Here is a 2,937-nt window from a genome sequence, read left to right as displayed (position 1 = left end):
TATCATGATCTCTGTATATATATATATATATATATATATATATATATATAGAACTCAATATATCACGAGGAGTCATGGGTATTAATTTTGTGTTGCCTGAAATGCATTTTTAACTCTCAAAGTGCCGGTAGCCATTGACTTGCATTATATGAATCACCAAGGACCATAGTTTCAGCTAAAAATCTGTTCTACTTAAGAAAAAAAGTCACCTACATCTTGGATGATCTGACTATGAGTAAATTAACAGCAAATTGTCTTTTTGGGTGAACTGTCTCTTTAAAACAAACAAACAAATCTATATTTGATGTATATATTGATATACTATATACAAATACATATTTATTTATTTATATATATGTAATGTGATGTGACCGAACAAATAATACAAATATATGTTAAAAAAAATAAAAGAATGAAATAAATTGTTCACACACACTCATGAACTCTGTCTCTCTCACACACTCGGTTTCTTTATGTTTGCTGTCTAAGATTCTGAAGGCTGTATTGTTACTCTGGTAAAAATAGTACTACATAGCGATAGTCACCATGGGAACAAGGAGAGAGAAAGCCAGAGCGAGAGGTAAACTAGGAAAATCTGATGAAAGTGGACTAAAAGTTCAGCGGTGTAAATGAAAATTTCTCACTCTTTAAAACGTCTTTCATTATCACACTGTCTCTGTGCTTTTACACCACAGAGAGAAATCAAGTCCCTTGTGGAGCACTGCAGTCTCTTCTGCTGCTTCACCGCGTCTCTGAAACACAGACATGAACAAACTCTGAGAAAACACTTCACACCAGTAAACAGAGCCACGCATCAGCCGTGAAATCTGACTTTATTCATCTAAATGAATGAACATTTAATCACACAACAGCCCAGCACGAGTTACCATGTTAAATAAACACAAAAATCACACAAGCAGCCTTGATACGCCGCACTCTCACACTCACTTCTGCTCTTCTGCAGTATCTACAGCATTTCTGTGTGATCTACATACAAAACATATCACACCCTATCCCACAATGCAACACTCTCAACTTGATCTTTCATTTCCAGTGCAACAAATGAACCAGCCACAATCAAATCAAACACAATCAAACATTAAGACATTTACACACAAAACTATACATATATAGGATATAAAACGCAATTGAACGAAATATGCAGGAAAATAACCATTTTAGTAACAATATAATATTTTTATAGTCGCTAATCCCAGTCCTACCTCTAAACCTAAACATAACTATTTCTGTACAGTATAAGAAAAACATGACAGACAGTTAAATGCAATTACAATCGTTAATTTATTGCAAAAATTTCAAAAGCAGTACCAGTGCGTAAAGGTTAAACGATTGCAGAAATGTTATTTATTTTAAGGGTCTAAAGTGAAGTCTTGTTTAATATTATGTAGGCCTATTCTTGGAAACGAGCTGGCAGCAGAAATCACACAGAACAGAAAGAAATGTTATATTTCATATTAAGTAAACGAGTAAACAATTTAATAATGCAATTGAAAACAAGGTAATTGATATGACAACTACAAACAAATAATAATAAAATTAAGGCCGCGATTTCAATATTCATAGGGATTCATATTTAGGTGTCGTCAATACGTCAGTTTTGTACGTTTACATGATGAAAATACGTCAGTATTGTACGTTTTAGTGCCTGTAAAAACGTAAGTAAATGTGCGTTTTATAGAACCACATTTTACGTAAAATACATACGAATTATCATGAGATCACGTTGTGGAATCAGTGAATCTATTCGAATCAGCTCACTGAAATAAACGAATGTGACCTGAAACGCAGCGATGGAGTGTTTTTTGTTGCTATTTTTATGCAGAAATGAGCACAGAAATGTTCACCAGTATTTGACTCTGTTGTTAGCATCTCTGCAGGCCAGGGAATTAAAGAAAGAAAGAATCAGTAAAAGAGGCAAAGTTTGATCTGTTCCACTTTAAAAGGCTTTACAAAGAAACGCTGACGGTATCCCATCATGCACTGCTGCTTTACAGCCAGAGCCATTCAGCTGGAGAAAACCAATTTACACCCTGTCTGTGTGCATCTCTGTCTCTGGCCTCGACCTGAAGTTTGTGTGGAGAAGCTGAAGGTCCTGAAGTCTGATTACTGACCAGACGCTTCTGAGAGCTTTTTCACTCGTGGAGAGAGGAGAGAGAGACGCTGCTGCTTTTGTTGGCTTTCCTCCATCCGTTTGAAGTCTCAGAAAGGTGTGTAACGTCTAATCTTACAATCAAAGCTCTCTGATTTCACATCAAACGAGACGGAGCCGCAGAACAGACCCTTAAACACGGAGACAAGACTCCTGAGAGACTGAACACACACAAACGCTGTGTTGCTTTGTGAAAAATACAGTTTACTTCTGTTATGAAGTATTTGTTACATAAAATGAGAAACATAAAAAATATAAAATAAAAAAATATATATAAATATAAATTAAATATGAATACAAATTAAATTGAACTAATACTATTCAAAATAATTTTGCTAAATGGCATAGAAATACAATAAATAAAATATAAATATTAATATTAGATGAAAAACTTAACCTAAATGAAACTTAACTATAAGTATTTAGAATTGTTAATTGAAATAAAATTAAATATGTTAAAATGAAATAAAATGTTAAAATATGTCCAAATAAAATAATGGGTTATTTTATCCATTATTTAAACACTTTAAAAGCAAATTATAAATGATGTCTTGGCAACTAATTGAAACACTAATTAGTATTTGGAAACTAATAAAATCTAAAACTGAACTTAAACTGAAATACAGTATACTATGATACAGTAATATTCTTTAAAAAGTAATAAAAATTACAAAAGCAGAACACAATTACTAAGAAATAAAAAGTGAATTAAAAACCTGAATATATATATATATATATATAATAATAATTAATAATAAAAGTGTGTG

The 2,937-nt window shown here is 32.3% G+C and overlaps 1 protein-coding gene across 1 annotated transcript in view; it reads right to left on the bottom strand.

Moving 5' to 3' along the window:
* Nucleotides 1–640: 640 nt before the first annotated feature.
* LOC107681905 (cGMP-dependent 3',5'-cyclic phosphodiesterase-like) overlaps nt 641–2,937 on the bottom strand; it is a 145,670-nt gene continuing 143,373 nt past the window's right edge. Inside the window, exon 5 of the mRNA XM_016478277.1 lies at nt 641–752. Within this exon, the coding sequence (XP_016333763.1) occupies nt 641–752 (112 nt within the window). The remainder of the gene's footprint in view (nt 753–2,937) is intronic.

This window comes from Sinocyclocheilus anshuiensis, unplaced genomic scaffold, assembly GCF_001515605.1.
Source record: "Sinocyclocheilus anshuiensis isolate Anshui unplaced genomic scaffold, SAMN03320099.WGS_v1.1 scaffold1390, whole genome shotgun sequence".
NCBI classification, from domain to species: Eukaryota; Metazoa; Chordata; class Actinopteri; order Cypriniformes; family Cyprinidae; genus Sinocyclocheilus; species Sinocyclocheilus anshuiensis.
Note: the sequence above shows the minus strand (reverse complement) of the source record. Positions and strands in the feature narration are given on the sequence as shown.